Raw genomic sequence first — 18155 nt, 5'->3', positions numbered from 1 at the left:
ACAGCGGAAAGACTATCACTCCCTCTTACTTCTGTTCAATGTACTTCATAGTCCTAACGCTCCTATATACTTGTGTGAAAAATTTCAACGCTTATCAGTTCATGGTTTACCTCTTCGTTCTTATTCACAAGGCACTCTCTTAATACCTATACACAATTCCTCTTTCTTCTCTAACTCATATAGTGTCCATGCGGCTCGACTGTGGAATCATTTCCCATCCACCATCAAAGATGTTACTACATTATCTCTGTTTAAATCACGTCTGAAGAAACATCTCCTTTCTCTTCCTTAATCTCTCCTCCTTTTCTTTTTCCTCTTTTTGCCTTTTTCCCATTGAGTAATAGTTTTGATTTAAGGTAATTTATAAACAAATACGTTTATTTCCATTTTTATATATTTTTAACTTTTTAATCTTTTTTTTTCCTATTGAATATGTTCTGTAACTTGAATTATAAAAATGAAACTTTTATTTTATTGGTTGGTTGGAAGAAATTGCCATTTGGCAATAAGCCCGCCAATGTACAAATAACATTATGTACAAAAAGTTAAATAAATAAATTAAATAATAATAGGTGTAAGATAAAAAGCAAAATAAAACACTGAATATTATTATGAAATTGTATCGTTTCTTAGATGAAGGGTTATGTATGCTTGCTGCTTATTTTACTTAAAATATTGTTAATTAATGCAAAATCATCATCATTTTACTCTTATAAGCACCGATGGTGCATATGGCGCAGCTTTGATCATCTGTTACACAAGATGTGGTGGTCAGTCTTACGTTTCAGGTGGCAGACGAAGAAACCAAGAAACAAGCTAATTACTACACTTAAGTCGAAAATTTTCGTCCAAAGTTTTGGTTATATATATAAATGTATTTAATGAAAACAGTCAGTTTTTTGATGATGTATAAAAGGAAACATTAATTTTTACTGACGCTACAATATAAAAATGCAAACGAAATTCTCTGTTAAACTTGATATGAAATTAAAACCGAATACTAAATAATTTTACGGTTAGTCAATCACAAAGCAAAGCGAGCTGACGACATAGTGTAAAATAATAAAATGAACGAATCAAAAACTAAAACTAAGTCCTTTGTTTCTTGAATGAAACAATGAAGCAAGAGTGAAATATTTATTACGAACAAAGCCACGACAGGCCACAAAGAGATCTTTGACAAAAGCAATATTTCTTTCTCTTATCTCCGTTTCACGAGAATGCAAAATCTGCCATAAAACTAATTATTACAAATGCAAGTTTGTGAATGTTCCACCCTACTCTCGGTATAAGCTAACTTTAATTACACCATAGAGACGTGCTTTGTAAAAAGTCAGTTGCAGAGGGTTACATTTGCAAAAGGTTAATTAATTGCTCAAATAAATAGAGAATTTGATAGATAAAACTTTAAAAGTCCTTCCAATCCAATGCACCAATATGTGCGGAAAGGGAATGATAATGATATTTACGTATAAACATTTTGAAATTATTTTTAAAGATATTTTTTTTTTGATATTTGAAATAATCGTAGTGCTCTTTGTATTTAATAAACTTATATTTTGTACCTTTTAAAAAATGATAAAAATCCTTTGCTTTTTAAAATTAAAAATTTTAAATGAACTTTCTTTCATCTGAGCATGTTTTTAAATGAAACTGCCGTGTTGTATTTATGTAACATTGTCCTTTTTTCATTTATTTTTTTACATTATGATTGATATTTGTGTGACAAGTGTTTGTATTCTGTTTTAAATATTTTCCTGCAAGAAAAAAGGCACTGCGTGCCGTGTATAATATAAATAAATAAATAAAAATGCGAAGCTTTATGTCAAAAATGAAGGTAACTTTTGTTGTAGAGTTGAAGAAAATTGCAACTAAGTTTTGATTGAGTGGTATTCGAATCTTTGATATATGAGTCTGCCAAACTACTACGGTATCACACCTGGTTTTCAACTGTGAGTAGTAGGTGTTTCCGTTTTTTACTGAATTTTTAATCATTTATTTTATTTTTGAAAGAACGGCTTGCCAATTTGAAAACATTGGCATTATTTGGCGGCCTCCGTGGTGTAGTGGTCAAGACGCTTGACTCACAGACGGAAGGTTCCGGGTTCGATTCCCGGTGAGAACACAAAAATTAAATGTGATTTTTCTCAAGCCTGGGTGTTCTGTGATGTAATTCACCGCTGTAATTGGGCCTCTTGGCCTGTTGTGGTGCAAAATAAAATAAAATAAAAAATAAAAAAATAAAAATAATGAACTTATTCACATCTACTTATGTGATGTATGCACCATAGACCGAACATTCAAAATAAGTCTAGTAATATTTCGTCTGGAGCATGCAGTTAAACTAATTTGGATCGTTTAATCAGTCCTTTTCAGCTCTCACGTACAGCAGGGCCGATACTAGACATTGTTCTATTGCGGCCGTTAGTTCTGCCCGCCCACCCGCCCCCGCCCGCCCAACACTAGTAGACTGCATTTAAAAAAATTAGTACTGCAAGTCTTGCAAACCAACTTTGATTGCGCGTAATGCAATGTTTCGGAAAGTAAAAAAACTTTTTCCAAAGAAAATATGTAAGACGGAATCGTGGTAAAGTGGTTAGCGCGTGTGCCTACCATGAAAGAGGTCTCGGGTTTGATTCCTGACATGGTTGACATAAAACATTTATTAGAAAGGGTATATTTACACAACAGTTTTTTTGTCCCTGGATTGGCACCTGAAGCCTAAGATTGTTGTTTATACACTCATATTTTTATTTTTATACCAACAATGTTCCTGTATTTTATTTCTTTATATTGTATTTTTTTAAATTTATGCTGTTTATATAATCTTCTTCTTTTTTCATACCAATTTTACCTCTAAACACTGTTCTATCTTTTATTGCTTTATATTATATATTTTTTTATTTTTATAAACTCATGTTTTGTTCAACTTCCATGTATGTAAAAACCTTATGGGCGTGAAAAAATAAATACAAATAAAAAAAAATTCCTTCGTGTTACAGTAATCATCAAGATACACTGCGATTGGCGTATCAATGCAGTAGCCTATGCACTATTAGGTGAGGAAAAGGAATGATGATGATGATGAAATATGTAATGAATGCAAAAATACATATCGCACCTCGGGAATAACAGTGGCACAACTCAAAAACAACGTTTTTACTAGAGCAGTTATACACATACTAGCGCTATCGGTAGACTAACATTCATTCCCAAAAACAAAAGTACAACTTATAGTTTTATTCGCTATGCAATCGAGTTTTAAGTGTTTTCAGAAATAACGATACCACAATGTTAACTGTGCTACTATTATTTTTTTAATTTGAGTGAAACATTGTAGTAAGACATTGACGTTTATGCTTTTAAGTCAAAAAAATAGTTTTTCATACTTTTGGCGTTAATTGATAGAAAATATATTCCGGAACATTTCTGCGTACTTAACAACAATTTTCGACTAGTGACAATGCTCAAGTGTGATGTGCATAAAATTAAACATTCTGACACTACAATAAATTTGATATTTACAACATAGACGGTGACTAAGACGACGGACACAACAACCTCCGGTGACAACAGTAATAATGCGAAGGCAATTCGGCGAGCGGGGTATTATTTCACGGTAGGTTTTCATGGTCCTGGACGTCCACTGCTAACGATTCGAAGTTTAACTGCGGGACGCGAAACTTAATTGGAAAGACACAAGGGAGTTTATCGCAGACAGAGAGGTCTGGAGAGATTTCGTACACTTCATATGCTCCATCGGGCTCGTGGACCCTAGGTGACCAGTCCAGAGTGCGCTATGGAATGCCAGTTGATGAACATGAATAACGAAGAATAGAACCAACATTGACATCACCACTGCAGCAGTGATTTTGATGAGGGAGGTCTTGAAGTGAACCGAGTTATTGAACCCTTCTAGTTAAAAAAAATAATTGAATTTTTATTCTTAGCACTAAACATCTTTTTATTTTTTTATTTTATTTTATTTAAGAAACATACAGTACATTATATATATTTATTATTTCTAATTTTTATTCTATGATTTAAGGTTATCAATTAACGATTCTTATTTTTTAAAGTGCCAAAAAGAAGGAGAAAAAAGCAAAAATGAAAGTAGCTTAAAATTAAAATCAAAGTAAAAAAGTTTTTTTTTAAATTTGTAGTTAGTATGTGCATAAGTGGAAATAATATAATTTTTTAAAAGAAATTAAAAGAAAAAATAAAAAAAAAAAATAAAAAAAACATGCTCAAATGCAGAAAAAAAATATTTTCAAAAAGGAAAAGCATACATATTTACATTTATATTTTAAGGGATTCAAAAAAGAAACCACGAGAAGAAACTTTAAAAACTTTTTTATTTTATTTCTTAGTGTATGTAATTTTTATTTACTAAATACTTAAAGTAATCCACAATTTCACTGCTCGGTATTTGTGATATTCAATCCTATAGAAAATCATTTTCACTTCAAATATTATTTATTTATTTATTTACTATTACATAGTTTTAATTTTGGTGTAAAATCATACGAACAATTTACGTAAAATTATATTTAAAATGTATTAATAAATTACTGACTAAAAAAAAGTAAGAAAGAGTGAGAGTATATTCACGTTTATAATGTGCTGGTATTAAGGACGTAATAATTTCACATAAAATTGGATAAAAGTCATTCCGTATTATAGGCGGTGGCGATACAATAATCGGCTTGACATTACCCCACGCAATATTTTTTTCCTAAAACAATCCATTCGCTGTGAACAAATGGAATAATTTACGATTCCAAATAATTGAATATCACGTATAAAAGATATGAGTTTTTCCAGCAATAACCGTAAATCTGGTACCTAAGCTAGTGTTTGCATTTGGCGAGAAGGGGTACCTTTAGCGGCGTACGATTCCCCATTGTCTACAGAATAAATGGAGGCGAGCGGCGGTCGCCTGTAATTAATTCCCAAACGGAAATTCCTTGTACGATACGTTTAAATTATTCTTTGTTTTCCCGACACCCGTTTGTTATTTCTCTATTGTCTGTCCATACAAAAGTATTACATATCTCTAACGGATCGCTCTGCGTCTCTAGTTATTCCTACGTAATACACACATACAAGTAATGCAATGTTGGTTTGAACATTCCACTTGAAAACGTGCGACAATATCGCTTTGAGATATATGCTATTCAGTGATTTCACTCTGATTGTACTCAACACTCGTCTTTACACTATCATACTATCATTTTAAGTTTATTTATTCGATATCAGTTCGTATATAATATGCTGAAAAAGACGTTGGCAGTGCACTTTGGAATGGACAATTTTTCAACAAATACAATCCGCTTATCTCTTCGTCCCGGTGTGTGTGTGTAGCTAGTACTTACTATTTTTTATTTTATTTTATTTATTTAACTTTTTGTACTTATGTAGAAATAATTGTTATTCGTACATTGGCAGGCTTATTGCCAAATGGCAATTTCTTCCAACCAACCAATAAAATAATAGTTTTTTTATTTTTATTTTAGTTACAGAACATATTCAATAGAAAATAAATATTAAAAAACGAAAGATATATATATAAATAGAAATAAACGTATTTGTTTTTAGGTTACCTTAAATCAAAACTATTACCAAATGAATGAAACATTTTGAATCAAGAAAAAAATGTCATAAAGTAGATGCTTACATTAATAATGAACGACTAACTGAAATTGAACATGTTAAATACTTAAGACTTACAATAGACCAGACAATTGACATGGACAATTCATATCAACAATTAAATTAGCAAAGTGGCGACATTATCGAGTTAAAAAAAAAAAAAAAAAACTTTGTTCCAAAAACAGAAAAAAATCTAATGTATGAAGCCTATTTAAAAACTAAAATAGGTTATTCGCAACTACTATGGGGAACAGGATATCAAAATGACATAAACAGACAACAAAATAAAATATTAAAGTTAGAATATAACCTTTCCTGTCTAACTGTTACTAGATAACTTTTTGAATAAACTAAGCAATTCTGAACTCTTCAACTAGAATCATAAAAATTTATCCATAAATTAACCACTAATGTAATTGTAGACAAAAAACTAAAACTTGCAAAAAATTGTAGTCAACATGGACATAATACGAGAATATCAGAAATATATAATCTAAAACAAGACAAAGACAATCAATACTAATAAACCAGGGACTGAAGTTATACAATAAATTACCAGACACAACTAAACATAAGACTCAGATAAACTTTTCAAAAGATGTAAAAAATATTATTTTGAACAACAGAGTATGAATAAAAAATGTTTATATTATTTTTGTAAAATGAATTTTATAATACGTAAGGGTGAATAAATTAAATAAAAAAAATAAAAATATTAAGAATACTACATTTAAAAATTATTACATAAACATAAATTTCAATAAACCTCTGGACAACACGCTTAATAGTACTGTACAAAAACCTATAGAATGTCTCGCAGCAGTCTCCTGCAACGGTCTCTTCCCTTAGACAAAAGCCAAACTTGTACACTTCTCCTGAATATGGCTTTAGATTTGTAGAACTTAATATGTGTATCTAAGACATTGAACACTCTTGGGGCCACAAAAAAGGAATTTCTCTGAGCGAAAATCATGTGTTTTTGGTATTTTGTATCTTATATATTTTGTTTCTCTGAAAACTAAAAATAATTACTTCTAGGTTAAAGTTTTCTCTATTCCCTCGTTACGCATTTAAATATCAATTAAAATAATTTATTATCATATAATAAATGTTAAAAAAATTTGCGAATATATCCTAAAGAGTCATTTAGATCTTAATTTGTTGCAACAGAGAAGGAATACATTTTAAAAAGGTAGTCTAGGCATCTACAGATCTTATGACCTGTCATTGGCTGGTTTAAGTGGCCACTTTACACACTGTGTAACACTAACCATTCTGCTCATGTTTAAACATTCACATTTCCTCAAGTCTTCCATCTGTTAACTCCTGTGAAGTAAAATAGCGGGAACCTTCATTATGTGGGTGAGATTCATCCGGCTGAACCAATTAACTTATATACTAGGCAATGCCTGAAACAATTTTTCATTTTTTATACTTCTTATACCAGTTAGTTAATAAGTAAGTCCAAATGGGCTGGATTTCTCTACCTGTTGCAACAAATTTAGATCTCAATAACTTCCTTGAGATAACTCCCCTTTTAAATGATATTTTGAATTATTTTTTGGTGTATTTTTCATTACCTCATCCCATATCCTTTCTCTCCCACCTGCTGACAAGCCTCAAAATAGAGGCTCGGCGGGTTATTTCTTTAAAAAAATTACACAAATGCTAAATAAACAGTGATTGATTTCATCGCTTTCTCAAAATCTTCGAGACTGATACTTTACACAGATTTGTGGATTTAAGTATCACTCGTCTTTTGGTTGTAGATGAATTGCAATGAACATTCATTAAGAATTTTCAATAACAAACATAAACTATTTTTTAATTTTACCCATAGTTCTAAATTTAACATTTTTAATTTTTATAAAAAGGGCAACACAAATAAATAAAGTGTCTTCACTGTTAGTGTTAAATTAAAGTTAATTCACTCTTCTAATTTTAAAACGCTTCTTTACTTGAATAAATAAATCATTGTTTTATTAGAAAGCAATCAATTTTATCATCTGTAAAAAGGATATTTTGAAATAAAACTCATTAATACTATCAAGTGGCAAATGGACTGCATTTAAATAAGAAATGTTGAGAAACAAGAGTTTGTTACGATACTTTTTTGTTTTAAAAGTCCAACTGTACAGAAAACCAAACTAATAAGAATATTACACACAAAACTTTCTGAGAATGTCAACTTATAATGACAGTTATACCATTATTGAAACTTTTCGACAGTTTCATGATAAAACTTTTTATTTCTAAATAATTAAAAACAAACTCAAATAAGAATATAAAATGATCGTTACAAGATGGAAAGAGTATCTGGAAAAAAAATATCTTGACTAAAATTGACATTCTGGAGACATATCCTGATGCAGAAAACTACGGTGATGCCATTTTAAGAGAGGAGTTAGACTGCGCTATAACAAAGTCAAAATAAATAGCTTAAAAGTGCAAGACAAGGAACATTCGAGGAGTTGTATAGACTTAATGCAGAATTGACGATAAAGGAGAGGTACCCGACGATTTCACCAAATGTTTAATAAGAGCATTAGCAAAAAAACTCGGAACAAAAAGATGTGATCAGTATAGGGACACTAAGCTTAAAATTACATGCATCTAAAATATTGATTAATATCATAATGAAAAAAACAGAAAGTATTTATCTATAAATTTATTTTATTTTTTCATATAAATACGTACATATTACACAAAAATACAATAATAACGTATCCCAAACTCTATGAGGCCAAGGACTCTGTGTTGAGTTGGGATACAACAAAATGAAAAATGGAAGCACGTTTATAATGAAATAATAGCAAAAATAAACATTAAATATTATTATATGAACATACATATATTTCAAAGGGCATCAAGACAACACGCTTAATAGTATATAGATATATGCAATATTTTGCCGCAGTCTCCTTCAATGGTCTCTTCCCTTAGACAAAACCCAGACTTGTACACTCCTCCTGAAAAGGGTTTTCGTTTTAGAGAACTAAATGTGTTCATCCAGGACATTGAAAACTCTTGGGGCTACAAAAGAGAAATTTCTCCGAGCAAAAGTCGTACGTGTTTTTGGAATTAAATAATTCAAATTACAGGAAAACCGCAAACGAGCATTCTGCTTGGATCTACTCTTGTAGCCGCATGACCAGAAATGTGTCAATAAATCTATTAAAAAAATGTCCAATGTCCGGTACCGGTAATGAATTGGAACAATGTCTCAGATGGGAAAGTAGGGGGGCAACGCAGCATCACTCTTAGTTTAATTTTTTCTACGTTAATTAGGGTAGGGGGTTCATGATAAACGCAGTGCAACCCCTCCAGCCCACTATACCATAGGTTGCCACTGACCGAAAAAGAGCAAAATACACACCAATCTGAGAGTGCTTATGTCCAAGATGTTCTTAAGTGAGCAGAATATATGACACAGTTTTCTTAACCAACAAACCAGCGATTGGACTTGAATCTCCCATTGTAGATTTTGTCAATAATTATTCCCAGATATTTAATGTACTTAACTGGTTTTAAAATCTGGCATGAAAAATTGGATTTTATTTCCAGATTAAGATGGGATTGAGATGATGATCTATTACCAATACTTAACGTAATATATTTAACAACGTAACGACAAAACTGTGTCATTGGCAAATGATATTATTTTTCCGGCGTTACTCAGATCACATAACGAGTTTATATATACAAGGAAAATAACTGGTTCTAGGACACTTCCTTGCGGAACCCCAAAGTGTGTGCAAGAATTTCCACTTCGTACTTCTCCTTGAGATGTATATTTAACATTGATAGTATTCTTTTGGAGAATCAGTTTGGCTTTAAAAGAAAAATGGATACAAGAGATGCAGTATTGTGTTTAAGACTTCTTTTAGAGAAAAAAATCATTAAAATACATTGAAAGCATTTATTAATCTAGAAAAAACTTTTGATAGAGTGGACTGGAAACAACTTTTTTAAATAGAAAACAAAACAGGAATGAATTACAAGGACAGAAGAGCGACATGAAGCTTGTAGCAGAATAAAATGGCGGTAATGTACGGTGAAGAGAGTTGTGCTAAAGCAAAAGTTGGCCAAGGAGTGAGGCAAGGCTGTTCAATGTCATTTTAGAGCGAGGTATAACTATAAATTATCTGTCTTTAACGATAGATATTTATTTTATCAAGGATTGAAAGGAACCAAAATGAAATGTTATTCTAACCAAACACACTCCTTAATTACGCTTTCGGGAAAAATTAAAACAAAACTCTTCATTCAGTAAATTTAATATTTTGTATACGCGATTTTGATTCGTAATTTCCTTTTTTGTGGGAACGGTAAATTTTTAAAAACTCTAAAGAAAATAGTTTAAAGTGTAATTTTCTTAAATGTAAGAGGAGATTATTTTGTTTTTGATAATCTTTGTAATAAGCTTATTTTGTTATATAGGATTCAAAAAGTAATTCAACATTATTGTGTATTATTTATATTTTATAAATTCACGTAAAATACTTTCGTATTAAACTTTACAGCTAAAATTTGGTGAAATTTATAAATCTTCTGAATATTCAGTTTATAACATTTTTATTTTATTTTTTTCAATTCAACTTTTCTCTTCATTATTTTAATTTATATTTCCACCATAAATTATATAAAACCTGTTACTTACGTATCGGTACTAATGTCTTAAAATTAATGTTTAAAAAAAAAGTAAAATATTTACTATTTAAATTCGCAAAGTGTGAATTGTTTTATTTTATTCGTATCGTATCGTAATTCGTATCGTAATTGTATCGTATCGCCTCAGATATTGATATATTTTTTGATATTTTTAATTTTCAAATTGTAATATGTAACTTTATTTTGCATGACTTTTTTTTCTATTTAATTAATCTGATAAGTTTTTTTTTTAATGTTTTGAGGATGAATTGAATGCATTTTTAAAAATAAATTAATAAAATGTACTAGAAAAAAGCAAAGTTACCGAAACCTTTGAAAAATAGTTATTACCGGATGGACCACAAATTAAAAAAAAAAACTACCAAAAAGTTTGAATCATGAGACATTTTTAATTTTATCCTTTTGTACACTAAGGCATTTTGATTAACACTACTGTAACGGACGGTTAAATATGAGAATGAAATGCAATAATATAGTTAGGGCCCCCGGTATCTGTAGGCTAAATGTTGGACCCACAATAAAGGATGAATATTCCACTTTCGGGTCTGACTTTAGCGATACCGGGGTACTATAGAGCAGGAATTTGTGTTACAGGCCCTAAAAAGGGCCTGAATCTAGACGTTTGACGCGTTATTGCCCTAACATGCATATTTGTATTTGTATAAAGACTAAGGACTGCCTTAAAAAAGGCATTTTGTAATTGATGTGGCGCGTGCGGCGGCTCCCAGCGAAGTGACCGGGCCGAGCGCCGGCACCTCCCTATATGCACTTTGGGGGAGGCGTGCCGGCCGGGTATAGTGGGAGCGGTATTTCCCCCCCCACTCCCGTATTGGCCTAACGCCGGTTCGGACGCAGGTAGCGGGAGCCCGCAACACGCCCTATATAATGTGTACATTTAAAAGAATAATTATTGAGTTCGCCTCGAGACATCAAGTTAGTCTGATCGTTTCATTTCGTCACCCCGCCCGACCTCCCGCTCTACTACTGGATCTACACCTTGGACTTGACCATCGCTTCACCCCAGGACTACGAACCAGTATCTTCCACCGACCTACGCAGTGACACCGGACTTGAGAGGAATTTCGAGACTTCATAACTTTCGGGATTTACGACCCCGAGAGCGACGACGGCAGCGAGACACGGCCAACACCTACCCCTTGCTACAGGATTGTGGAATACAGTCCAAACTGTTACTTGTACAGTACAGTTTCTGGTCCTTCGACTCGCCGGATTGTGATCTTCAGCTGCCATCTACTTTGAGTCTTCAGCCGAGACGAATCTACGATGCCCGCCTCACTACGCTCTGGAAAGAACGCCGAGGAGCAGCCCACCAAGCCCGTATCGGATGGAGATTCCGATTCGGAAGGTGACATCACTCTTCAGGAAGAAGCAACCTCCTCGCCGACTGCGACTGACGAGACGCTGCAGAACGAGAGATCTGAGAGGCGTCGGGAGAGAAGACACTACGAGAAGCAAATCAAGCAATTGATGTCGCTTTTGGGAACTACAAGCAAGCCAGCCGCTCAGCCAGACACCGCGCAACTCGGAGCGCGGACCGCTCTGGCCCAGGCGGAGAAGGAAGCTACATCGAGCGCGCCCCAGGACCGGGACGCGCTAGTCATTGATCCTGTCTACCCCAAGAGGAACGAGCCTTTCTCTGAGGAGGACAATCAAGAGGCGAGGCCGAAGGAAACGGCGCGCCGCAACACAGAGAGATGGGTCGAGGAGCACACCAACGCCGAACCAGCCGACCGTTTCACGCTGGCACTCGAGGCCTTGCTGGCAAAGCAAGGAGGGAATCGAGGACAAACCCAGGAAGAGGAAACACGCATCGGCGCCATGCTCGCTCGACAGGGGAACGCCAGGGAGCTACAGGACTTCAGCGGCAGCCCCGTGCATTGGCCGGCATTCTGCGACCAATTCTGGGAGTCTTCAGAGCTGTGCCAACTGACGGACCCGGAAAACCTTCTCAGGCTGAAGAAGGCACTCAAAGGGCCCGCCCGGGCGCTAGTGGAGGGACTACTAGTGGAATCAAAGGATGTTCATAAGATCATGAGCACCCTCGAGACGCACTACGACCGCCCGGACGTCATCATGAGCACGCAGTTGGACAAGCTGCGAAAATCACCGCGACTGACGGCAGAAAGCACCATGGACGATTTAGTGGAGTTCGCGATTGCCGTACGGAACATGTGCCTCACGTTGGAAAAGAGGCGCAAAGAACATCTGCATTCGGACGAACTGCTGAACGAGATGGTGCTTCGACTCCCGTTTTTCACGCGGCAACTCTGGGTGATGTCGCGGAAAGGAGCTAACAAGAAGGCAACACTTCGCGACTTCGTGGACTGGATCATGGTTTTCGCGGACAACGCCAAGGACGCCTGCGCCTTTGAAAAGACGAAGTTACCGGCGCGTGGAAAGGAAACAGTGTTCGCGGCGACGGAATCACGGCCAACAACAGACTCAAAGTGCGCGAAGTGCGGCCGTAGCGGTCATAAGTTAAGTGCATGTAACGAGTTTGCGAAGATGTCGTTATTGATGCGACGAGACTTTGTGCGAAATAGAAAATTGTGTTATCGGTGCTTGAGTGACGGATACCGAGCAAACCAGTGCCGAAGCACCGCTAAGTGCAACGTGGGTACGTGTACAGCGAACCATCACAAGTTATTACACAGCGAGCCGCGAGTGAATAGCGCGGACAGCGTTAGTGAAACCGCAATAGTGCCCGACGGGAATCAGTTCGTCGGGGTAATGAGCGGACCGAATAGTGACTCGAAAGTTTTATTAAAAGTGATCGAAGTGGAAATAAGCGGACCACGGGGTCGCGTAACAGTGAACGCGATGCTGGACGAAGGTTCCACTATCACGTTGATAGACAATGAAGTCGCGAACAAAGTGGGAGCCCGCGGACGCAGTGATGTGATCTCGATCCGCGGAATCGGTGGAAATAGTGCAACGATAGACACGCGCCGAGTGCAAGTGAACATAAAAGGAAATAGTGACATTTCATATCGCATCGGAGCGAACACAGTGCGAGAATTGAACCTTCCACAAGCGCCGTGTGCACGCAGTAGAACCGCGAACGGTTCGAGAATTGTCAAGCCACAAATGATCATCGGGCAAGACAACGCTGGCGTAATAGTGTCGCGGAAGTGATAACGAACGGTGATGAAATCCGTTCAAGAACCTTGTTAGGCTGGGTGACTCACGGTAGAGTCAACGGCAGCGCACTGGCGCAAAACAACATTACGCTCGCGACTATGAGTAAATTAAAGTGCTCTACGGTAGTGAATCGCGAGTGTAGCGGGCTTGTAATGCCGCCTATAGCCGCGGCAGTGAATCGCGCGCGTAACGGGCTAGTAATGCCACTCACAACCGCCGAAGTGAATAGCGAGTATAGCTCGCTAGTAATGCCGCTTACAATCGCGGAAGTGAATCGCGAGTGTAACGGGCCAGTAAGGCCGTTTGTAACCACCGAAGTAAATCACGAGTGCCGCGGACAGAACGAGCGTATCGTGTCGGAGCTACCCACAAGCCCGACTGACAGTGATAGTGCGCAGCAAACCAAGTGCTGCGTTAATTTACAAAGTCTTGTAAAAAATAACTTCACAATCGACTCGTTGGGAGTAACGAGTGCCACGCGCGTTGACAGACAGATAACGCGCGCATACGCGATCATGCAAGCCACGACAAAACCTCTTCAGGATGGACATTGGGAGACTGGACTCTTGTGGAAAGACGGAGATACGTGGTTGCCCAACAATAGGCAACACGCTCTCAGCCGCCTGGAAGGAGTGGAAAGAAAATTAAGAAATAACAGAGAGCTTGCCGCCGCATATCATGAGAAAATGAACGGATACTTACAAAAGGGATATGCATCCGAGGTATGTGAAAGTGAATTAAATAACGTACCAAAGAGGTGGTACCTGCCACATTTTGCGGTCATTAATCCGAAGAAACCCGCCAAAATACGGGTAGTCTTCGACGCCGCAAGCAAGTATAGAGGCGTCTCTCTCAACGACAAGTTAATGGCCGGACCGGACCTATTATCATCGCTATTGGGAAATATGTTTCGATTCCGGGAGGGACATATAGCGCTTGCGGCGGACATAAGTGAAATGTTTTTACAAATAAAAATCACAAAACAAGATCAACTCGCTCAACTTTATCTCTGGCGAGATAATCCGGAGTCGATGCCGAAAACCTACAAGATGACGTCAATGACTTTTGGAGCCGCGTGCTCACCAAGTTCTGCGCAGTATGTGCGAAATACAGTGGCCGAACAGAGTCAGAACGAGTTCCCGGAGGCAGCGGCGGCATGCAAATCCAAATTTTATATGGATGATTATTTGGACGCCATGGACGATGCCGGCGCTGCTGAGAAAATGGTCCGGGAGGTATCCGAAGTCCTACGCCGAGGCGGGTTTACACTGACGAACTGGGCTAGCAACAAGAGTGAAGTGCTCAGCTCGGTGCCGCCTGAAGCGCGCGCCGCGCCGGCCACGCCGATATGCCTAACGGAAGCGCACGAGACGGCCGGCGCTACAAATGAATTCACAGGACGAGTCCTGGGAGTGACTTGGAGACCTGCCACAGATGAGTTTATTTATCAATTCGACGACCCACTCGGCCAGGGTAGCGACAGTTGGCCCACTAAAAGGGAGCTGTTGAGTGCAGTGATGCGAGTTTTTGACCCGGTCGGATTCCTGGAATGTCTCGTCATCCGCTCTAAGATGCTCCTACAGGATGTATGGAGGGCTCAAACCGGATGGGACGAAACGATAAGAGAAGATCATAAGACTAGATGGCAAAATTGGATCGCACAGTTAGAAAATTTAAATTGCGCCATCCCCAGATGCGCCATAGTAAGTCGGTGGAACCGCCGAGAACTACATCTATTCAGCAACGCCTCGGAAGTGGCGATCTGCGCAGTAGCTTACTAAGTGGAAAACACGACCGAGGGCAAGAAGACCACCTTTATCAGCAGTAAATGCAAAGTGACGCCGTTAAAGGTGATGTCAATACCGCGCCTTGAGCTACAGGGCGCACTCATGGCGGCCAGACTGGCGGCCACCATCAGGAGAGAAACCCAGTGCGCCATAGAAAAGGTGGTGTACTGGACTGACTCCACAACGGTCCTGTGCTGGATCCGGTCGGAGCCACGCGCTTACTCAACGTTCGTGGCCAATCGGCTAGGTGAGATAGACGAACTCACCGACGCCGCGGACTGGAAGTGGGTGCCGACAAAACTCAACCCCGCCGACATCGGTACGAGAGATGGCCGCCCGCTTGACCTGTCCCTCGAAGGAGTATGGTTCCAGGGGCCAGACTACCTCCGGCAAGGAGAAGAATCATGGCCTCGAGAAAAGAAGATGACGCCCACTCCGGACGATGCGATGCTGGAGAAGAAAGCAGAGCGAGTGGTACTGGCGATAACCACCAGCGAGGCGCTACCCGCGCCACAGCGATTCTCGTCGTGGAATCGCTTGATAAGGACAACGGCGTGGGTACTGCGCTTCGTGAGAAAAAGCCGCCGAAGAGACGGCGCCCGCGAAGTTGGCGAACTGACGGCCGGGGAGCTAGAAAATGCTGAGCTCCATTGGGTCCGTCAGTCGCAAGCGGACGCTTTCGGCGGCGATATACCTACCCTGAGACGGGGGGAGCGACTCCCTACGCGGAGCCGCCTATACGGGCTGACGCCGCACATAGACGACAAGGGTGCCGTGCGAATGGGAACACGCTTGAGGAACACAGATACATCAGAAGGACTGAGGGCGCCTATAATATTGGATGGCGCCCATAGATATACCCGCCTGCTCCTGGAGGAGTACCACAGACGAGCCGGGCATCCGGGGACGGAGAGAGTGTTATGTGACGTGAGACGTAACTTCTACGTGCTCAAGTTACGAGGGACGCTGAGAAATATAAGTCACAGATGCGCCATCTGCCGAGTTCGGCGAGGACGAGCCGGCACACCGCAAATGGGCCAGATACCGGAGGCGCGAGTGGCCAGCTACCAACGACCATTCACCCACTGTGGGTTGGACTACTTTGGCCCCCTATATGTTACGATAGGGCGACGCCGGGAGAAGCGATACGGTGTCTTATTCACCTGTATGACAACCAGAGCCATACACCTCGAGTTAGCATCATCCCTGACAAGTGACGCGGCCATCCAAGCCATCAGACGGATGACCGCTAGAAGAGGCCAACCGAGGGTGATCCATTCCGATAACGGAACAAATTTCCACGGCGCCGACAGAGAAATGCGAGAATCAATTGCCGATCTCCATAATGACGCCGCATTTCAAATAGAACTAGCAAATAAAGGCGTAGAATGGAAGTATATACCGCCATCCTCACCGCATATGGGTGGCGCGTGGGAGCGACTAGTGAGATCAGTTAAAACCTCCCTAGTCGCTATCCTCAAAGAACAATCTCCACGAGAGGAGACCCTGTTGACGGCGTTCGCCGAGGCCGAATTCTCGGTAAACAGCCGTCCCCTTAGCCATGTGGCGGTGGACCCCGCAGATGAAACCCCATTGACTCCGAACCACTTCCTAATTGGTTCGGCCGGGGCACGCACACATCTTGCCTTCTACCCCAAAGAAACGGAGAATATCTGCCTGAGAAAGCAGTGGCGGATAGTCCAGCAACTAGCCGACAAATTTTGGCGACGCTGGCTGGGCGAGTTTCTGCCTACACTAGCACAGAGGAAAAAGTGGCTCGATAGATCGGAGCCATTGAAAGTCGGCGATCTTGTAGTGATCGCCGACCCGTCATCACCCCGCAACCAGTGGACAAGAGGGAGGATCATGGAGACACGACTGGCTGCCGATGGACAGGTGCGGACCGCACGAGTTCAGACGGCGGCCGGAGAATATGCCCGACCAGCGATCCGGCTCATCCCACTACTGCTAGAGGACCGTCCAGAGAAGAAGATGCCCCCGCAGCCGAACAGCGTGGCATCGGGGGGAGTGTAACGGACGGTTAAATATGAGAATGAAATGCAATAATATAGTTAGGGCCCCCGGTATCTGTAGGCTAAATGTTGGACCCACAATAAAGGATGAATATTCCACTTTCGGGTCTGACTTTAGCGATACCGGGGTACTATAGAGCAGGAATTTGTGTTACAGGCCCTAAAAAGGGCCTGAATCTAGACGTTTGACGCGTTATTGCCCTAACATGCATATTTGTATAAAGACTAAGGACTGCCTTAAAAAAGGCATTTTGTAATTGATGTGGCGCGTGCGGCGGCTCCCAGCGAAGTGACCGGGCCGAGCGCCGGCACCTCCCTATATGCACTTTGGGGGAGGCGTGCCGGCCGGGTATAGTGGGAGCGGTATTTTCCCCCCCACTCCCGTATTGGCCTAACGCCGGTTCGGACGCAGGTAGCGGGAGCCCGCAACACGCCCTATATAATGTGTACATTTAAAAGAATAATTATTGAGTTCGCCTCGAGACATCAAGTTAGTCTGATCGTTTCATTTCGTCACCCCGCCCGACCTCCCGCTCTACTACTGGATCTACACCTTGGACTTGACCATCGCTTTACCCCAGGACTACGAACCAGTATCTTCCACCGACCTACGCAGTGACACCGGACTTGAGAGGAATTTCGAGACTTCATAACTTTCGGGATTTACGACCCCGAGAGCGACGACGGCAGCGAGACACGGCCAACACCTACCCCTTGCTACAGGATTGTGGAATACAGTCCAAACTGTTACTTGTACAGTACAACTACTTCATTCAGGTTTTTCTTCATTTCTGCAGACATATTGTTTAAAAACACACGTTTGAGTAGTAGAATCTTAATTCCGCAATAA

At 39.7% G+C, this 18155-nt stretch overlaps 1 protein-coding gene across 1 annotated transcript; it reads left to right on the top strand.

Moving 5' to 3' along the window:
• The first annotated feature begins 15338 nt into the window (after window positions 1-15338).
• LOC148277477 (uncharacterized) lies at window positions 15339-17306 on the top strand. The gene has a single exon (XM_088232847.1). It carries the CDS (start codon window positions 15339-15341, stop codon window positions 17304-17306), a length of 1968 nt encoding a protein of 655 aa, XP_088088973.1.
• The last annotated feature ends 849 nt before the right edge of the window (window positions 17307-18155 follow it).

This window comes from Micrasema longulum, unplaced genomic scaffold (assembly GCF_059751315.1).
Source record: "Micrasema longulum isolate JH-2025_06_02 unplaced genomic scaffold, ASM5975131v1 h1tg001028l, whole genome shotgun sequence".
NCBI lineage: Eukaryota > Metazoa > Arthropoda > Insecta > Trichoptera > Brachycentridae > Micrasema > Micrasema longulum.
This window is presented reverse-complemented; position numbering and strand designations above follow the sequence as displayed.